The 19,252-nt window shown below is 53.1% G+C and overlaps 1 protein-coding gene across 1 annotated transcript; it reads right to left on the bottom strand.

The window, feature by feature from the left end:
• Positions 1–405: 405 nt before the first annotated feature.
• LOC134052255 (uncharacterized) lies at positions 406–17,578 on the bottom strand. Its single transcript, XM_062506603.1, has 10 exons — positions 17,538–17,578; positions 14,401–14,588; positions 6,716–6,831; positions 4,318–4,407; positions 3,969–4,068; positions 3,719–3,861; positions 3,389–3,579; positions 2,970–3,079; positions 2,541–2,682; positions 406–2,167 (listed from the first exon to the last, which is right to left on the bottom strand). Exons 1-10 carry the CDS (start codon positions 17,576–17,578, stop codon positions 406–408), a joined length of 2,883 nt encoding a protein of 960 aa, XP_062362587.1.
• Between the last annotated feature and the right edge of the window lie 1,674 nt (positions 17,579–19,252).

The following is a 19,252-nucleotide window of genomic DNA, read 5'->3' as shown; positions in this document are numbered from 1 at the left end:
TGAGAAACAGCAGTTCAGTGCTACCTGCCTGTGAGGCAGCAGCTCCATCTGCAAGAGGCTGGGCCAAGCACATGGACATACCAGCCAGCAATGTCCTTCTTTGGACCCCAGGAGCCCGCAAGCCTCCCCAGTGGTACATCTGCATCTCCCTGAAAGACTTGTCATGGAAGAAAAAGTCCAAACCACTTCACCTCAGACTGCCTGACAGCATTGTAAGACAAAATCTTGAGAGACAAAGGGAGCATGGGGCACCACTGGCAGGTATGAGAACAGCTCACAGCTGCTGGTGGCTTTCCAAGACATGGCTCCTGGTTCACAGCGAGCTCCAAACCAGGCTGCCCACAAAGGATGGTGTGCCTGCACCCTGGCAGACCCCTTGCTCCCTCCACAGGAGCCAGGCACCCTTCAGGTCCTGCAGCCATCACACCTTGCCTTGAGCTGGACCTCACAGGCACAGAGGGGCTGCCCATCTGAGAAGGGAACCAGTGGGCAGCCAGGACCCTGCCCGGAGCACTGGGGTGCTCCTGGACCCACCTTCACAGGGAGAGCTGCTGAGTGCCTTGAACCAGAGCCCAGGGAGGAGCAGGGTGCTCCAGGGTGGCTCTCAGCAGGGCAAGGCAAAGCACCCAGCTGCTGGGGAAGGGGTACTTCAGCATCATCCCTCAGGAAGCTGCTCTCATATCTAAAGAGGCTGTTTCCATACTGGCACTCGGGCAGCACAATGCAGTCCATCTCTTCCGCGCTGGGATCCGTGCTGAAGCCCAGCAGGAGCCCGCTGCAGTGTGCTGGCCCTTCTCCATGGCTCCTCTGAGGAGCTGCCCCATCCTGTGGGAGCCACAGCTGTGAGAACCATTTGTCCTCTCGGAGCACTGACTGTTCCCCTTCCCAGGAAAAGCTGGGCTCCACACGGGCTGCCAGGGGCTGTCTGGGGAAGCCTCCATGCCCTGACAGTGCACTAGATCCTAAAGGTGCAGGGAGAGCAGCCTCAACATCACAGAGCTTCCCATCCCCAGAGAAAAGGGAGTCATGCAAGCCCTGGGTAGGGCAAGGAATAGATTGAGAAGGGGGTTGCAACAACAGCCTGGCCCCTGGTGGGCTCTCAGGGCTGCCAGCTGGCAGAGTTTGGGACTCCATGTGTGCTCCTGCAGCTTCCAGCTGTTTCGAAGCTATGGCCAGCCAAGCCTCCGACAGGCAACTGGCTGGGTTTGCCTGAAGGGGGACATTGTGCCACAGAGTCACCAATGTGTTTGAGCCCACCGGCTGGCACCCAGACTGGCTCTGAGCAGTAGGAGCAGTGTTATCTACAGGAGCAGAGGTCATAGCTCCTGCTTGAAATGCTTGGTTTGCCAGCTGAAGTGCTGCAGAGGATGTACTGCTGGAGATGGGGACACCCAGCACAGTCCCTGCCACCAGCCTGGCTGGGTTAAATGGGACCTGCTGCTCTGGCTGGGCAGAGCTGCCATCAGAGGCAATGGAGGCTATAGAGCCCACAGCTCCCTGGCCTCCTGGTGTGCCTGCTGCCCGGGACTGCACTGGGAACGCTGAGCCAGATGCCTGGCAGCGCTGGAAGCGAGCCACAACACTGTTTTCCTCACGGCAGGGTGGGAAGTCCAGGCTCTTCCCAGCACCCTCCCTGAGGAGCATCTGCTCCACACAGGATGTCACCTTGGTGGCCGGCCTCTGGCCGAGCCCCTGAGCTGGTGGCTCCTGCTCTGCCCCCAGGCTAAGCAGAGCCTCCTCCCACTGCTGCAGCTCTGTGCTATCCACGCCGAAGCTCTGGCAGACGTTTCCAGCCACCTCCCTCTTCTCAAAGAGCGTTTCGATGACCACCAGGAGGGGGTCGCTGTCCTCTTTGGCACTGCTGTCCTCATTCCGGCTCAGCCCATCGGGCTCAGGGGGGAAACCTGACAGGCAGAACTGAGGCACGATATCAGCGTGGCAATTGTATAGGGGTGCATCCTGCTTCATCACAGCCTCAAGCAGAGAGTTGGGGTCTACCAAGCGCTGCTCAGGGTTGGAATTTGCTTGCACTTGCAACTTCTCCTTGGCTTGGAATGAGTCCAAGAACCCGGGAACATCGTTCCCATACAAGACTGCTTCCCCCGTGGCAAAGCTGAAAGGCAGCTGCAGGTTTCTCTTCCGGAGATGTTCCTCCCCTTCTTCATTCCTTTGGTGTGGAGGGAAAAAGGGATGGAAATAGCATCAGCAGCTCCTGCAGGCCAGGTAAAACCACCCTTCTGATAGCAAGGGGGGAACTCACAGTCCTGCTGTGGCCCTTCTAGAGGAAAAGGGGGCTGGATTGGGCTGGCTACAAGAGGGCTCTGGGGAACCCACAGGGAGATCTGCATGGCTCAAGGAAGGGCTGCTGCTCCCAGGCAGGAGCATGTCCACAACCACCTTCTCAGAGCCATTCCACTCACACTACAGGAGATGCTGCAAACTGCCAGCCCTACATACCCTTTTCTGTACCCTCTTGGCCTCTGCATGACTTGGGCAGCCCCCCAGGCCCAGAGCTGCTGAAGGGGGCCAGCAATACTCACGACAGGGCTCGCTGGCGGGCGATGATGCAGTCGGGCTTGTCCCCTTTGTACACCAGCTGTGCGTTGGCCTGCACCCACACCCAGCCACCCCTCTTGGTCAGCAGCCGGAACACCGTCAGCCCGCTCTCCCCTGTCTTCATCACTGGGGCAGGGACACAAGAGAAACACCACTGACAGCTCCTCCATGCAGGCAGACAAATGACATGTACAAGATGCCATGAGGCTGAGCATCACCTCGTGGCCATGCCATGGGGGCAGGAGATGCAGGATGCTGTCTGTCTGCCAGCTCCCCGAGCTCATTCAGGAGGAAGAGCCTTTATTACAATTACTCCAGCCCTGGGATAGACAGCACCAAGGAGCGATACTACAGCCAGGCCAGAGCCTGGAGGGACCCCACAAATATGCCCCCAGCAATCCCCCAGCACTCACTTCTGACGTGGTGCTCTGCGCAGTGCATCATGTCGGCCACGTGCACAAACTGGTAACCGGACCCCCTCCTGCACAGCTCCACCTCCGTGTATCCCAGGACAACCTTCCCCCTGGGAACAGCATAGGAACACAGTGACACCAGGGATGCAGCCTCCACAGTTGCACCCCACTGGCTGGACCCCCACTTTGGGTGGTGCAATGCTCCATCCTGGGCAGAGCTGCATCTGCTGTTCTACAAACCACTGCAGACAAGAAGTGCTCGTTCCGTATTAACCTGCTCCCCGTTATTGTGGGTCTGCCACAGAAGGACAAAAGCATCAGGCTGTGGGAGCTGGGTCAGGTGTTCTTTGTCCCCACCCAGTCTAGTCTTCTGTCCAGCATCAGGGATTTTGCCATGGGGAAAGTGAGAGATGTCTTACCGGGAGTCACAGGCCATGGGAGTGAAGTCCAGCTTGTGCTTTGTCTGGAAGATCAGCGTCTTGGTCTGGAGCTCCAGGATGGACAGAGGCTGAAGGAGTGTGGCAATGGCAAAGAGAGCAACTGGGGACTTGTCTGCTGTTGACTTTTGCTGCCCAAGAAGAAACTTCAGGCGCCCATGGAAATTCAAGGCCTTACAAGGATTAGAAAACAAAGGTGTGAAGGAAACAGGGTGGTGGGAACTGGTAGAGCTCTCATCCCTATGGGACACAAGTGGCTCTGGGGGAACACCCTGCGGGCCCAGGGGGAGCAGAGGGGTGTCCCAGCATTACCAGGAATCCCGAGGAGTTATCCAGCAGGCAGCGGAAGCGGCAGGTGAAGCTCCTCTCCATGAAGGATTGCTTCTCAGCACAGAGGTGCTGGGGGCTGGACGTGGTGCTGTGTCCTGTCAGCAGTGGCTGCTCAGGGTGAAAGGCTGGAAAAGCCAAGGGAAAAGGAAGCTTTCCAAGCCATGCTGCACACCCTGAGCTCATGGCTCAGAGCTGCTCAAGTGAACCCCGCAGGGATCACCCTGGCACTCACTGTCAGCAGCGTGCAGGGGGGTCCTGTGCAGCTGGTGGTGGAAGGCAGCCCTGTCGTCTGCATGGATCAGCTCGTACACACTCTGGTAGATAAGATCCGACTGGAATGACATAAGAGAACAGTGTCTGCTCCCAGACAACCTGGCAGAGGTGTTGGGAGAAGGACACAGCAGGTTTCCCTTCCTGGGCACTAAAAGTGCAGGGACTGAGTGTAAAGAACAGGCAGACTCCAGCTCCTTCCCTTGCCACAGGAGCTGCTGCCCTTTGGGAAGCTTTGCACCCCATCTGCACCTCCTTCCCACACCAGGACTGCATCCATCTGTTTCCAGCCAGGAAAACATGGTGCTCACCTGGTGGAAGCCCAGGTAGTCCTGCACAGTAGGGGAGATGTAGAAGATGTAGCCATCTCCAGTCACAGCAATGACAAATCCATTGAGTGCCTGAAAGCAAAAATTCAGCCCAAAGTTACTCTCCCCAGCTTCAATCCAGCTGCAGAACAATGAAATCCCCTAGCTGTTTCTTCAGCATCCAGGGACAGAAAGGGACCTTCTTCCTCAACAAGGAGCCCCACAAAGAAGGGCAGCACCTGCTAACCATGGAAGACTCAGTTCTGGGGAGTTTTTTGTTCCCAGCATGAGCAACGATCAAGCTGGATCCAAACCCCCCATGGAAGCCCCTCTCACTGCAGGGCAGCTCCTGCATCAGGAGGTACCAGCTAAGGAGAGGTTTCATGGAGGATCTGGAGTTGGTTTCCTCCTTTCCAGCTGGGAATAGCCACAATCTCCTGGGGCTCTGCTCTGGGACACGATTATCCTTGTGGGTCCCTTCTAGCTCTGGATATTGTGATTCTGGTGACCATTTCAGGCTGATTTCCCTCAAAAGCAAAGCACTAGTCACAGCACTAGACAGTAACTCTTGTCCCTGCTCTTGACTGTCATAGGTTTAATTTATTAGTGAATAGAAGGAGAGAAATTAGAAGAACACCCTAAATGGAAGCCTAGTGTACAGATCCCGCTTGCTGAGGGACCAATCCCTTCCCTTTGTGTGCTACAGCCCCCCAAGAGACCACAAGTCAGAGATTTCTGCAAATCACAGTATATGCTTAAAATTATTTTTGTGGGGAGGAAAAAAAGCCACCAGACAGCTCAGCGGGGAGATTTCTGCCACAGCAATACCTCATAAGCTCTCCAGATGTCTTCAATCATCCCAGCCTGCCAATGCTCTGGTGATTCAACAAATTGCCATCATATGGTCTGAGTCCAAAGCCCTGGGGAGCAGCTCTATGCTGGGGCTGGGGCAGTCACAAGCTCCCACCTGGTATCCAGCTGCTCCTCCTTGACTGGCACACTTGCACACAGCTGGGACTGTGGGGGACCTTGTGTGGTCCAGGACTCACTGCCAAAAGTCACACTGAGCTCCCAGGAGTCACTGTCTTGCCAAAATCCCACATGGAGGCTCCTGCTGGGGGTCTGCTCACACTGCCTGCTGCCTGGAGGGATCTGCAGGAGCAGGGCTGAAGTGACCAAAGTCAGGCTCAAGGAGAACCAAGCATCCATCTGCTGGTATTTGGAGAGGTGGGAGAGGAGGCCTGGAGGCCCAGAAAGCCTACAGGAGAGCTGGAGAGGGCATGAAGGGACAGGACAAAGGGGCTTCATATTGCCAGAGGGCAGGGATGGATGGGATATTGGGAAGGAATTGTTCCCTGTGAAGGTGGGCAGGCCCTGGCACAGGGCGCCCAGAGAAGCCGTAGCTTCCCCTGGATTGCTGGAAGTGACCCAGGCCAGGCTGGACACTGGGGCTTGGAGCACTCTGGGATAGGGGAAGGTGTCCCTGCCCATGGCAACTCATCACAAGATGAACTCTAAGCTTCCTTCCCACCCAAACCATTCTGGGATTCTGGGAAAGCCCAGGCACAGGAGATGCCAAGAACATGGAATGATTGAAGGTCTTGCACAGACTGCCCTGCAGCCCCAGGGAGCAGCATGCTCCTCAGCTGATGTGCCTGTGCCCAGATGCTTGTTCAGCAGTCAGCCTTTCCATGTGACCTTTCCATGCCAGTTCCTTCCAGCTCACATTTATAACGGCAGCCCAAACTAACAGCATTGTGGGAGGTTGATTCACCAGCTCCTTGTGCTCCCAGCATAACTGTCAGCTGTTTCACGAGATATACATGGCCTTTCTACAAAGCAAAACTCTCATTTCCCATTGGTTTTGTCCACCACTGTTTTCTAACATCCAACTGCTCTTATTCCCCACAACCTACAAACTGAAGCTGGACATTTCTCCATCCCAGGCAGGCTGTGAACTCATCCCTACAGAGCTCATGCAATGCCCCAGGAAAGCAAGGAATTCCTGGGGGATGTTTTGTCCCACAGCTCTCAGCATTCTCCTCTTGGCCTTTGCTAAAGATAATGAACCAACCCAGCACCTTGGGAACTTTTCAGGGAGCAATCCCTACCCCACCATTTGATATCTCTGAATCTCTTGGTTGGGATGGAGCTTGTGTCCATGAGCTGCAACATAATCAAAGGGGCAGCAAATTGCAGTGGGATGAGAGGGAATAGTGGGAATGGGAATCTGGACACATCCCAGCCAGGCAGTGTCACTGGTCTCTGTCACCAGGAACTTAGTGCCTGCAGGAATAACAGCAAAGCAGCTCTGGGCAAGGCAGGGTCTCCTCTTGCTCCACAAATGGGACCACAGGCTCCAGAGCTGCTTGGGGAGACCCTAAAAGACCAAGGACCACACCTGGAGCAGCAGATTCCCCTCAGGAAACAGCTCCCTGTCACCCTGCAGCTCCGTCCATCTGTCCCCTCCTGGGGCTTTGAGCTGATCCATGCAGTTGCCAACCTTTGGACCTGTAGCTGCAAATGAGAAGGCAAGAAATCAGTGTGAAAGGAGCAAGCCAGGAGCCTCCCCCTCCTCCTCCCCACCGCCGGGCTGCTCAGGCAGCTACTGGATGCCCATGGACTCAGAGTGGAGGAAAGTGAGACCATCAGTAGGAACTGGCACAGAGCCCAGCTTGTCCAGGGCTTCCTCCAAGAGATTTTTTCCCTGCTTGATCCCATTTCTGGGAAACCTCACTCCTGTCAGGGTGTGAGGCAGAGATACAAAGGACAGAGGGGGGCTGAGGGCTTCTGGGCTTCCCAGGCTGGGGAATACCATCCAACACAGCCAGGAGACTTCTGATTAAAGCCTGGCAGAGCTGGAATTAGTTTCCAGCCACCCCACTGGGGTGCTCTGTCTGCTCTGCTGCCCTCCAGGGTTGGAGAAAGATGCAGGCAAACCTTCCCAAAGCATCTGAGATGCCATCAAAGCACCCATACTTGTTTTCTCCCTTCCACCTTTGGCTGCTTGGAAACAGATCAAGAGCTGGTGGCCATGGCACTCCAGGTGACACCTGAGAGCTCTTGGCCCCCAGGACTCGCTGCCATTACCTCCCCAGGCTGATTCAGGAACTGCCTCATACTTCAGCACCGGATGCCTTCAAAGCAACACCCCTGGGTGTGGCCAGCATGAAACGTCCTGCTGCCCTGCTCATGGGACCTCCAGCTTTGTGGGTCTCCCACACAGCTGGTTGTTCAGGGAACAGGAATGAGGACAGAGGCTCCCAGGGACATTCCCAGTGTGATCCTTTATCTGCTGATTATCACTGAAAAAACTCAATCCAAGCTCAGCTGCCAGGAAAAGGATGATTTTCAAGGCATATTTTTGTGCCAGCTCAAAAAAAAAAAAAAACAAAACCCCCCCCAAAAAAATCACAGAAAAGCTCAAAGCAATGCCCATGTAGGAACCACCCCACCTCTGCCACCATCTCCAGCTCCTGCAGCTCCCTGAGGTCCGACAGAGGTCACATATCAGGTGTAATTCACATCCCAGCAGAGAACACTGCCTGCCCCCTCTCAGTCCTGGGTGTCAGTGCCCCCAGTCAGATCCTGGTGTTGGATCCAAAGGGAAAAGATCCTCTGAATGTTGGAAATGACGAAGAACCTCAAACCATCCCACATCTGACCATATATTTAATTTTCTCCAAAAATTCCAAAACTGAATTTTTATGGAGAGCAGAAGCTCTCACTTCTCCACTGAAATGTTTTGAATGTTTGTTTGTTTTCTTCCCTGGTAACACCCAGTTCAAAGCCAAAACAATTTGGACTCTAAAAAAGTTTCACATGCAACTGTTGATCTGGGATACTTTGCTCTGCAGCAAACCATCAACATGCAAAAGCATTTTCCCTGATGGATTGGCACATTTGAATTTAAAAAAATTTGCAGTTAAAGCACCCCTGGGATGTATTTACACCTGGAGCCTATGTGCCAATGAGCACCCACCCAAGGAGGCTGTCAGCAGCCAGAGCATGGATACAGCAGGGTTAAGGTAATTAGCTGCAGGTCTTGCATAAGGTGACACAAATAGCAGTGAAGAGGGTGCTCTGGAGCAGAGCCAGCCTCCATATCCATTGCTGGCAGAGCTGGGGTACTTCTTCCTCCCCCAAACCTTCAGCAGTCTTTGGAGATACTCAGGAAGCATCTCCACCTTCTCCCTTCACCAGCCACAGCTTCTGCTCTTTTCCATCCTCTGCTGTCAGACCAACCTGCTCAGGGGATGTGAGGCCTCTGGGAAAGGTTGAGAACGATGAGATTCAACAGGGAGACACAAGCAAAAAGCCTCCTCATGTGATTGCCATGTGATCCCCAAGGAAAAGCTTCCCATCTGGACCACCTGCCTTCAATTTGCACTTCATAGAGCATAATAGCTGCAAAATGAAACATCAATTCTTGTTGAAAACTGGATTTCTTGTGAAGGGCTGACTGCTCTCTAAAGCACTGAAATGAGGCAGGCCAGCAAGGGATTTCACAAAGAAACAAGTTCTTCCAAAATACAACTCCAAAAGGGCACAGAACTTTTTGAGAGCATGCACATCCTGAGAGCATCTGGTCTCCAGCTCTCTCCCAGTGTCCACCAGCAGTATCTGCATGGGGACCTGCTATGGCTTTCAGAGTCCAGCAGGAAATAGCCATTTTGCACTTTCCAGCAGAATTTCTTCACCTCTCCCACTGGGAGAAGGGCTTTTAATCTCCTACCAAAGGTGCTCAACTTCCCCTTCTCTCAAACACAGAGCAGTCCATTTCTGCACAGCTGACCTCAAAAATCCTCCAGAATCTGTCTCCCATGGGACACACCTGACTTGGGGAGAAGGTCTGGAGCATGGAGAGAGGGGAAGAAGCTCAGAGATGTTGTCTGCCACCAAAGTACTGGTGCTGCGGAGCAGCTGGTGCTCACATCCAGCCCAGTCCTCACCATCCACAGCCAGGGGCCATGGTGTTCCTGTGGCTCCCCCCCTCCAAACAGGTCTCTGAACTCATCCTCAAACTGCCAAGAACCATTGGGATTGGGAGCAATACCAAGAGAAACCCAAGCACTTCCAGGCAGAGGACTCCAGGCCCATGCAACCACTAGGGGTACAGAGGCCATTCCCAGTCATTTTTTGACTTGGAAAGGAAAACCCAACATTTTAATCATACCTCAGCCCATTTACAACACAGACACCTCGTGGGAGGGGGGATCCCTTGTGAAACATCCCCCTTGCTTGAGACAAGATGGGGAGATGGCACCCTCTGGAATCCCACCCAGAGCCATGGATCCCTCAGGCTGCTGAAGCCATGTCTCCATGATGGAGACTAAGATGGACTGGAAACAGTGGCTGGCAGGAGGAAGAGACCCCACTGGCTGCCAGGCAGGACAAAGCAGGTGATGAGCTGTATTAAAACAGGCTAATTCATCCCATTTAACACACTCCTTCTAATGGAGCCCTTGAGACTCCAACACAAAGCAGCTGAGACCATGAATTAATGGGATTAAAGGAAACAGGCCCAATGTGTATCAAAGCTATAATATACCCACAACTACAGAAGTAACTGGGTAAAAGGACAATGCATTTTTGCTGTTTGCGCCCAGTTTTTCCAGTCTCCTGCAGTGCATCTTGGACAATCAGTGGGAATTAACATGTGGATGCGGTGCTTAGGGACATGGGTTAGTGGTGGGCTTGGCATTGCTGGGTTAATAGTTGGACTTGATGATCGTAGGGGTCTTTTCCAAGTGTAATGATTCCATAATTCTATGGAAAAGACCATGGCAAAAGCCATCTGTAGTTTCCAGGTAAGATCCAGGCATCTGTTGGAGCAGTGTGGTGATCACTTATATTTTCAAAGTGCTGGGACAGAGGCTGTGTGTAATTTTTAAGAGAGGAGGGGGAAATCCAGCTCTGTGCTGAGCCCCAACATCAGCCAGAGCACTGCAGGTTTCCTGCTGCTGGTGTGATCCTCAAAGACTGCTGGGCTTTCCCTCAGCCAGGGAAGATGCCAGACAGGATCAGCAGATTTTCCAGCATCAATCAATCATGATGTGCCCCATACATCCCCAAGAGCATCTCCTTATGGGTTGGCTTTCTTGCCTCTGCAAGGAGGTTCCCAAGCCCTGCAACGGAGGAAAAACTTTCAGCAGGAGAAAGAAGGAAAAAAGACCAAAGTCATCTAATCTCTTCACTTTTTTGCCCATCACATTCGCAAAGAAACACATGGCAAGGCAGCCATGGAGGCTAAAACACATCCCTTGCCTCTGGATTTGGCACTGAAAATAAAAGGTTATTGGTGACAACTCCAGAGTCAGATCTGCTCTCACAGACTGGGTTACACTGGGGGGAGTTGACAAGCTTCACTCACAGCAAACACTTCTTTTTGAACAGTCTCCAGAGGTGCCTGGCATCCAAAAACCAGGAGCTCCCAGCTCTTCCAGCAACACCAAGCCATGCACAACCATTTTCCTCTTGGATCCGATCCCAAACCCAGTCAAATTAGCACCAACCTTTGCCTCAGCTGTTTAACAGAGGCACAGTGCCAAGCAGAGCAGGCTGGTGCCATCCAAGTGAAACAGACAAATGCTAAACCCACAGATTATAAACTATTAGGAAAAGTCACTCTGTGTTTTCTGAGAAGCACTGAAATGCCCTGGGGAGCACTGGCATCCCCAAGTCCATGCCAGCCTCTCTGACCTGCTGCTGCAAACCTTCATCCCACACAGTCTGCAGGATCTTGCCCAGGGACAGATTTGAGCTTGACTCCTTTCACTGCCTCAGTTACTTCAGGTCCAGACCCCTGTAGCTCTGGCCCATGGTAACAACAAACAACGAGGAGATGAATAAAAAAGCTAATTTAGTGCTGGTGGCAGTGAGATTACCCAAGAAGACCTGCAGCCAGCTGCAGAGGAGCACTGGGGAGGGAACTGGCGAGACCAGCACCAGAGGTGGGAAAGGACCTGGTGAGACCTCCCAAGCCCAGCCCCTGTCCCAGCCAGGTCAGCTAGATGGGGAGATAGCCCACTGTTCACTGTTTGCTAGGAGCTGTTAGATATCTCAAGCCTTGCCAGACTCCTCAATGTGGTCTCAGAGCATGACAGGGTTTTCCATGAGTTCTGAAAGAGATTGGGTTAGGTTGGATGTTGGGAAAGAATTCTTCCCTGTGAGGGTGGGGAGGTCCTGGCACAGATTACCAGAGTAGCTGTGGGTGCCCCATCCCTGGAAGAGTTTCAGACCAGTTTGGACAGTGGGGCTTGAAGCACGTGGGATAGTGGGAGGTGTCCCTGCCCATGCCAGGGGGTGGCAGTGGATGAACTTTGTTCCAACCCAAACCAGTCTAACCAACCTCTCCCTTGCAGACCTCCCTGCCGGGTGGTCTAGCAAGAAGACATAGCAGCACATTCCCTAATCATACCCTCTCCACCTCAGAGAGCATTTTAAGCCCCATTTTCTTGCTCACCCTTGGCAGAGTCATATCTGCAACCCCAACATCTGCTTCCTTTGTTACAGGAACCATAGGAAACAAACCCCAGCACAGTTCTCCAGCTAGCTGGAGATTTGGAGATTTCCAAGCCACTCAAATCTGAGGAGGCCAGCGGGCCTACTAGAAAACAGTCCACAGTGTTCCTCCCAGAGCCATCCAAGCTTTTATAAGATCTCCCTCTTTGCAGCAAGTGGGGCTTTTGTCACATCACAGAGAGCCCAGAGCATCATGGCAGTTGGCAACATAGACACAAGCTTTTCTCCTTGGGCACTTGCTTTCAAAGAGACAGGGGTCAGCAAAGTCACTCCAGATTTGTCTGGGAGACTGTCAGACACAGGTCCAATAGCAACCACTGCAAATTGGTTTGCAGACAGAGCTCAGCTCAAGTCTGGCAGTGAGGTTCAGTGACTGTTTCCAAGTGACAAAACCTTTAAAGTGCCTTTAAGGCAGGCTGTGATAGCACCAGAGCTCTACCCAGTTGCACTCACAGGCTGGGCCTGATGGGCAAAGCTTGAGGAAACCAAGCCCTGAGCCCCCCGATTTTGCAAAGGGAAGACTGAGGTCCCAGGCAGCAGAGAGCTGTGCAACACCTGCAGCGTTTGCCCCAGGGCACAGGGGCGTTACAGATGTGCACAGCCCATGGAATCAGCCCGTGGAGGCACAGAGGGAGCTCCAAGAGCTTCCCTCTCTAGGCCTGAAGCTTGGCATTTCCAGAAAACTACTAATTAGTCTGATTTCTCATTAAAACACAGAGAAGAATATTTAAAAGCAAAGCAGATTCAAAGGACGATGCAGTGAGTCACCACCCTGCCATGGAAGCCAGGATCCCACATAGATGTCAAGTCCCTCTCCTTGTATTCACTGCGGAAGCAGGCACTGATACCAGCACACAGACCCACTGTGGTAGTCCTCTGCTCTGTCCTACCCCAAACACTGCCCCACACCCTGATGCCTGGCTTCCTACACCCCACTGAGCAGGTCTGTTCCCAAGCCAGAGGCAGACAGTACCCACACCTCAGAAATATCACAGGTGGAGAAGGCTGGAAGCTTCTTCTTAGATTTCTGCTGGTGTCAACAGCTAGACAAGATGCAGACAACACTGGGAAGCTCAACTCTAGGGCTGGAGAAATGCAGCGCAAGGGAAAAAGAAGCCTCAGGGCATCACCCTAAGCCCACTGTGCAATTGGTCTCTCAATTGCCTGGAGATAAGGCAATTACCAATCTATCAAAACATCCACCTCTCTTCTGCCTGGAGACAAGGCCAGGCTTGGGCTGTGGATTCAGAGAGGACAGGGATGCTCACCAGTTGTTGCCAAGCTCTCCTACTGCAGGAGAAGAGCCTGCAAGAAGCACAGGACAGCAAACCTGAGGCAGAAAGCAGAGCACAAGGGGTGCCACCATGTGCCCCCAAAATGCCCAACAGGACACACCAGCAGCCCGCTGCAGTGACCTGCAGCTGGCACGGGTGTTCATCAGGCATGCCTGAGACCCTGGCCAACCCTGATGAGTCTGGGTTTTTCTGAAGTCAAACAAGATGAACTTCAGGGCAGAGCACAGTGAAGGAGCTGGAAATCACAGGCAACTGGCTAAATGGGAATAATTGGCCTAGCAGAACGAACCTCCAGAACCTCTGCAATGCCACATGCTTTTCCAGATCAGCTCTCACACTAGGAAGCATATGCTGAGCACATCCAGTGGGAAACAGCTCCTGCCTGGAGGCACAGGTCCCATCTGGAGAGTCTGGCACAGGAATCTCCTCCTGGAGCCCAGCATCCCAGCTGGAGAGGGCCCTGAAAGCCTAGAGGAGTGGGCATGAGGGAAAAGCCAAGGGAGTCAGGTTTTTCCAGTCTGTGGTGGGGAGAAGACACAGTAGGAGCCTCTAAACATAAAAAGCTGCAGCTGCCTTCTTGCCCTACATGTTCTGCCTTCCCCAGGGTCCATCACCCATTCCATCGGGCTCAAGTCACTGGAGAGGGAACACGTTCTGGTGACTCCTGGGAATGTGGTGACCCCCCCAGCCAGGCTCTGCACCATATATAATCTTATAATTCATTAAACATGCTGTAGTTGTAATAGTAATAATGAAGGGTTGAAGAAGAATAGGAAGAGAGGAAGAAGGAATATGGAATAAATATAAGAATACCAAATATGGAATAAATAAGGAAATACAGTACATGAAATATAATAAAAGAGAATATACAAGATGTATTATTAACTATTAATTTAATTTTAAATTGCCATTCCAGTTAGATGAGGGCAATGTTGCTGCACAACAACACATATTGTTTTATCCACCTCTCTCCACAGTGTACTGGGAGTGCGACACAGGAGGGGTTTTGGACATAAAGGATGGCTGTTAATGACATGGAGAAACTCTGCAGGAGGTCTCAGCCACTGGGCAGGCCCCCAAGCTGCTCCCTCCATCCATAGTGACATTTTCCTGCCAGTATCCACATCCAAGGGCCTGCTCCCACAACTCACCATCATGCTCCCTTCAGGAAACACAACTTCCCATCCCAAAGCTTGGGGTGGGATGCAAGCTGTGCAGTGGGGATTGATCCCACGGACTTTTTCCCTCTCCCAGCATGGACACTTACCCCTCAGGTAGCTCTTCACCTTCAGGTAGCCCACGGTCAGGCGGAGGATGGAGAGTTTATCCAGCCTGGAGCGCACATCTTCAGGGAAAGGCAGCAGCCCCATCAACGTGTTCAGCTCGTGGTTCAGCCGGTCCCGGTGCCGCTTGGAAGGGTTGGACTTCACACCCTCGGGTGGGGGTGGTTTGGGGCTGGAAGAGGCAAAGGAGAGGTTGATTAAACTTGGATTGTTCATTTTCAAACCCAGCACTGGCTTTGGTGCAACCCCAAGAGTGAGTTAAGATTTGTACACACACATCCTGGTCCTCTTAGAAATCATATAATCACAAACTGGTTTGGGTTGGAAGAGACCTTAAAGCCCACCTTGCTGCACCCCCTGCCATGAGCAGGGACACCTTTCACTATCCCAGGTTGTTACAAGCCCTGTCCAACGGGGCCCTGAACACTCCCAGGGATGGGGCAAGCCAGGGGGCAGAATGAGATGAGTCTTAAGGTCCCTTCCAACCCAAACCATTCTGGGATTCTATGACTTAAACAAAGGGATATCTCATAGGGTGGTTTAGGGCACCACACATTGAAAAGAGCCTCTCTTAAAAAAAAAAAAAAGTTGATGTAAAAAGTTTTGTTTTCTTCCAATATTCTGATTTCTGACCCTTTCAGATGGGCATTTCCAAATTAAACCAGCATTTGATGCCACACTTAGGCCCTGGGGGCAACCCTCAGCCTGCAGAAGGAATAGTGTCCAGGAGAGCAGCCTGAAGCCTACACAAGGTCCCATCTCTGTGAACTGCAGTTATTACACCTACCCCAGCCGAACAGCAGCAACAGCTCAGTTAATTACTAACAAGTCCTGGATGTCACCCTGTGCCCTTTATTTTTTAATGCCAGTCTGAATTTCGTAGCTCGAAGACAAACCCTTCAGTCCCTCTCAGCTCTGTATCTCACTTGGCTGCATCCCCCAACAGGCATCTCGTTCGGCTTGATGTGATTTGTCTAACCACAAACACCCTCTCTGCAGGCATCCTCGCCTCCGGATGGAGCTTTGCATAACAGGATCTGCCAGTGTTTAGCAGCAATTGAAGCTCTCTCCTCTACCAACACTTTCCAATCTCATCTGGCAGGGCTGCTCTCATGTGTGACACGGGAGGAAATAATCATTAAATGAAATGCACTGAGGTGCCTGTTGAATTTGCAGATCGGAGAGAGCTTGGGGCGTCTTTTAAGGCTGAACAGAAAATTGCAGCATTTCCCCAGGAAAGCTCAAGCCTGCTGGGTTGTAAGAGCAGCATCAGGAGGGATATCCCCTCTTCCAGGGAGGCTGGCACAACCCAGCTCCAAACCAGTCGACACAACCTAAGTAAAACACGCTGGCAAGAGGGCTTTTACAAAGCTTAAACACTCTTGAAATCACAATCACAACTAGGAAGGAGAAAAATTAAAATGGCTTTCCTTTGTTTTAAAAAATAAAAGGGGGGTGGGGCAAAGAAGATTCATCTGAGATTCCTCATATATCCTTTAAAGTCTTCTGGCCACTCACCATCCAAATCCAGCCCCAAAGAGACAGAAAGAAGAGAAAATGAGACTGCAGATGAGCACTGCAGTGGGTAAAACACTGAGGTATAACAGAATCACTGGAATAGCCTGGCCAAACACTGAAAATCCTCTGGCTGAGGCACACAGGGTGACACAGCCAGCAGCAAGTCACCCCACAGCCCAAGGAGGACATCCCAACACCTCTGTCCCTGCATGTCCCAGCTGTGGCATGCAGCATGCTCCATGGCCAGCCTTGATGGGGGGATGCCAGTGAGGAAAATGCCTCATGGAAACAATGAAGCTTGCTCTAGACATTTAAAACCTCTTTCAATTCCCTTCCTTTTGGCCTAGTTGTTATGAAGCACACTGTGCCATGGGCTTCGTGGTGAAGCTGGTGGCCCCCATGACAAGGGAAAGCTCAGCTCCCAGCTGGGCAAAGGCTGTGCTGCTGCTGCTGGGGTTTGCTCTTCCCCAGCTGCTCTCTGAACGGGAACCCTGTCAGAAGTGTATCACTTCTGCAAGGTGGCAAGTACCAAGGGAGATTGTTCCTGATAGTGGAATTTGCCTGAACTGATCTGTTGTCTCCTAATTCTTGTTAACAGTCTTTTTTTTTAGTATGTAAAAAGTCCTGAGCAAACTGCAAAGAGGCAGGAGAAGCCCCTCGGCCCATCCTCTCTGTCCCTTCTGGCTGGCTGTACATCCCACTGCCACCAGCCCTGCCCTGCCTGGCCTCTCCCAGCAGGATCCTGCTCCAAGATCTGACCTATCACAGAGAAAAATAATCTCTTCCCATTCCCAAGGGAACAAGGACCCTCCTGCTCCAAAGAGACACCTCCTCCACTCTGAGCCACACCAATCCAGCCCAAACCCTCAGGCTGGAATGCCAGAGGGCTGGAATCACCACTCCAGGATGAACAGGAGACAGGTTTGTGGCAGAACAACTATCCTTCATGTTTCCACAAGACTCTCAAACGAATACCCAAGAGAGGCTCGGGGCCACCTCACCACAGGTTTGAAGCGTTGATGCTCCCTCCTTCATCCCTGCCTTGGACTCAGCTAATCCACGTCCTCCACCACAGCCTCCCAGAAACAGATATCCACCTTTAGTTCCCATACACCTGGAAAAACTGAGGTTAAACAGGCTGGTGGGACTTGGGAGCTGGGGAAGGCACAAGGGAAGCAGGACACACCAGGGACACACCGAAGAGGGTGTTATGCAACAGTACTGAGCAGTGTGGTGATTAATAATTAAGGAATCGAGATTTTTTGGTAATTACTAATCGCTGTGTGTTTGATTTAGGCGGGCACCAAAACAGCCCGCAAATCTCTGCTGAGCAGCTCAGCTCAAACTCTCCGGCGATCTTTCTCACCGGGATGCAGGACAAGCATCTTGGGGATTTCTGTTCTGCTATCAGCGCGCCAGAGCTGACACAGCGTTAGCTCAAATTAACCCTGATTAAAACCGAGTAACCCAAGCATTCTGCTCCCTTTCGCCCCGCTAGCGCTCGCACCAGAGCGGCTCCAAGCGCTTCTCCAGAACCAGCTGGGCTCCCGATGCCCGGCTTTCGCTCGCCCTGTCCGGGGTGACCCCCCCTCGCTGCACCCACCTCTTGGGCACCGGCTTCTTCCTCTTCCTGCCGGCGTACATCCCGGGCATGGGCATCGGCAGCGCCCACCGCAGCGGCGGCAGCACCGGCACCACGCCCGGGGCTGCGGGGACCGACCCCGGCCACGCCCCGGCCACGCCCTTGGGTGGCTACCGAGCCCGAGGGACATGGCCACGCCCCCGGGACGCCAAATCCTGGGAAACGCCGCGTCTATGTGACACACTCCGCAGCGGACGCTATGTCCTGGGAAACACTGTGCCCGTGGACCACTGTCCCCAGGTGACACCCTAGTCCTGGGGACGCTGAGCCCCAAGGGCCACCCTCACAAGGGGACACCGAATCCTAGAGAGCACTGTGCCCATGGGTCACCATCCACAGAGGAGACCAAATCCTAGAAAACACCATGCAGCTGGGCCACAATCCCCAGAGGACACTAAATCCTGGAAAACACCATGTCCACAAAGCCACTCTTCCCAGGAGCTACCAAATTCCCAATAGCCACAAAATCCTGGGAAATGCCATGATTATAAACCACCATCTTATGTACAGGTGACACTGAATCCTGGGAAATTTATCTGTGGGCCACGATCCTCAGGGAGCATTGGGTAGGGGGAAACACTGTGTACATGGGCCACCATTCCAGAGCCTGACATCCTCGCTGGTGCCCCTTCAGGAAAAGCCAGTCTGTTCCCTCTCACTTTGCCTTTCTCTGAGTTAATGTTGCCCAAAACTTTTGCTCTTCCCCAAAAACCAGCTGCTGTGGCGAGGCCCTGGCACAGGTTGGCCAGGGAAGCTGTGACTCCCCATCCCTGGAAGGGCTGAAGGCCAGGATGAACAGAGCTTGGAACATCCAACGGGTCTGGCTGCAGACAGAGCTGTTAAGGGAGCCCAGACCCATCCTTTGTGGATTGTTTGGTTGGGTTTTTCAAGCTGTTTTCAAATTCCATGGATAAATCCTTGAAATGCAACTTGATTGCTTCTTGCCAGAGGGCAAAGCAGAAGCCACTAATGGTGTCACAAATGTGGCAGGTCAGCAGAGCTGATGTCACTGCAATGGGAAACGCGCAAAACGTTTGATTATGACCTTTCCTGGCCCAGTAATTTAACATTGCTTTTAAATAAGGGTTGGGATTACTGCACGTATTCCAAGCCTAAAAGCTTGGAGGTGTCGGTCAAGCACCCGAAGCAGGCTGCAGGGGGAATTGGCACAACTGGATGTGCAGGTATTGGAAACAGACGTAGTCCAGGCTCCCTCCTGCGGGGACCTGCGGGCAGATACAGTGCCGGCATCCCGTCTGTGCCTTATCCCTGCTCCCTAACCCGGCTGCCCCTTATCCAGCCTGCCCCCCAGCCAGCCCGCCCTTTAGACCGCCTGCTCCCTATCCCGGTGGTTCCCGGTCCCCCCTATCCCCGCTGTTCCCGCTGTCCCTGTCCCCACTGTCCCCCCATCCCCGCTGTCGTCCCTATCCCCGCTGTGCCCCCTATTCCCGCTGTGCCCCCTATCCCCGCTGTCCATGTCCCCGCTGTCCATATCCCCGCTGTCCATGTCCCCGCTGTCCATATCCCCGCTGTCCATATCCCCGCTGTCCCCCTATCCCCGCTGTCCCCCTATCCCCGCTGTCCCCCTATCCCCGCTATCCCCCCGGTCCCCGTCCCCGCTGTCTCTGTCCCTGTCCCCGCTAGACCCCCTATCCCCGCTGTCCCCGTCCCCGCTG

This window comes from Cinclus cinclus, chromosome 21 (genome assembly GCF_963662255.1).
Source record: "Cinclus cinclus chromosome 21, bCinCin1.1, whole genome shotgun sequence".
In the NCBI taxonomy this organism is placed as follows: domain Eukaryota; kingdom Metazoa; phylum Chordata; class Aves; order Passeriformes; family Cinclidae; genus Cinclus; species Cinclus cinclus.
Note: the sequence above shows the minus strand (reverse complement) of the source record. Positions and strands in the feature narration are given on the sequence as shown.